General features: G+C 64.5%; 1 protein-coding gene across 1 annotated transcript in view; it reads right to left on the bottom strand.

Moving 5' to 3' along the window:
• LOC104157800 (proprotein convertase subtilisin/kexin type 4-like) overlaps positions 1-558 on the bottom strand; it is a gene marked incomplete at both ends in the record, with an annotated part of 4,214 nt that overhangs the window by 2,066 nt on the left and 1,590 nt on the right. The window contains one exon of the mRNA XM_009695278.1: positions 97-211. Within this exon, the coding sequence (XP_009693580.1) occupies positions 97-211 (115 nt within the window). The remainder of the gene's footprint in view (positions 1-96; positions 212-558) is intronic.

Below are 558 nucleotides of genomic sequence, written 5' to 3'. Positions count from 1 at the left end.
CCTGCCCCAGGGCTGCTGGCAGGAGGGTGAGGGGCAGCACGTCTCCCCGCAGCCGGGGAGGGAAGCAGGAGCAGGCAGGGCAGGCAGCGGCTGAGCCCTGAGCTCACCCTGGCGTCCCACCCCGTTCACAGCCCAGTCTTCGGCCTGCAGGTGAGCGGGCTTGGAGCTCCTGATGACGAGATGCTGCAGGTCGCGCCAGGTCAGTGCTGGGCTGGAAGCAAGGAGGACTTTAGGGACGGAGGTCTCTGCTTCGGGTTAGGTTTTGGGGGTGAGATTTGGCTCTTCTGACTTCTGATGTAGGTAAGTTTAGCTGTCTGGTCCCCCCACAACCTCCTTCACTGCCGAAATGGATGCAACAGAGACCTCCAGAGGACAGCACACGCCCTGCCTCTGGCCACTCTCCCACAGTGTCCCGGGAGAAGATGCTGCCCCACCAGAGCCTGGGGAGACCTCAGCTCCGCACCCCCCAACCTCCCTGCTAGCAAAGTCCCCCTTCCTCGTCCCTGCAGGGTCCTGGCGAGGCACCAGGCTCTCCCTGGGGACTGTCCCACTGCCGCA

Source organism: Cariama cristata, unplaced genomic scaffold (assembly GCF_000690535.1).
Source record: "Cariama cristata isolate BGI_N322 unplaced genomic scaffold, ASM69053v1 scaffold26672, whole genome shotgun sequence".
NCBI classification, from domain to species: domain Eukaryota; kingdom Metazoa; phylum Chordata; class Aves; order Cariamiformes; family Cariamidae; genus Cariama; species Cariama cristata.
The sequence above is the reverse complement of the archived record's forward strand: the minus strand, read 5'-3'. Positions and strand labels throughout refer to the sequence as shown.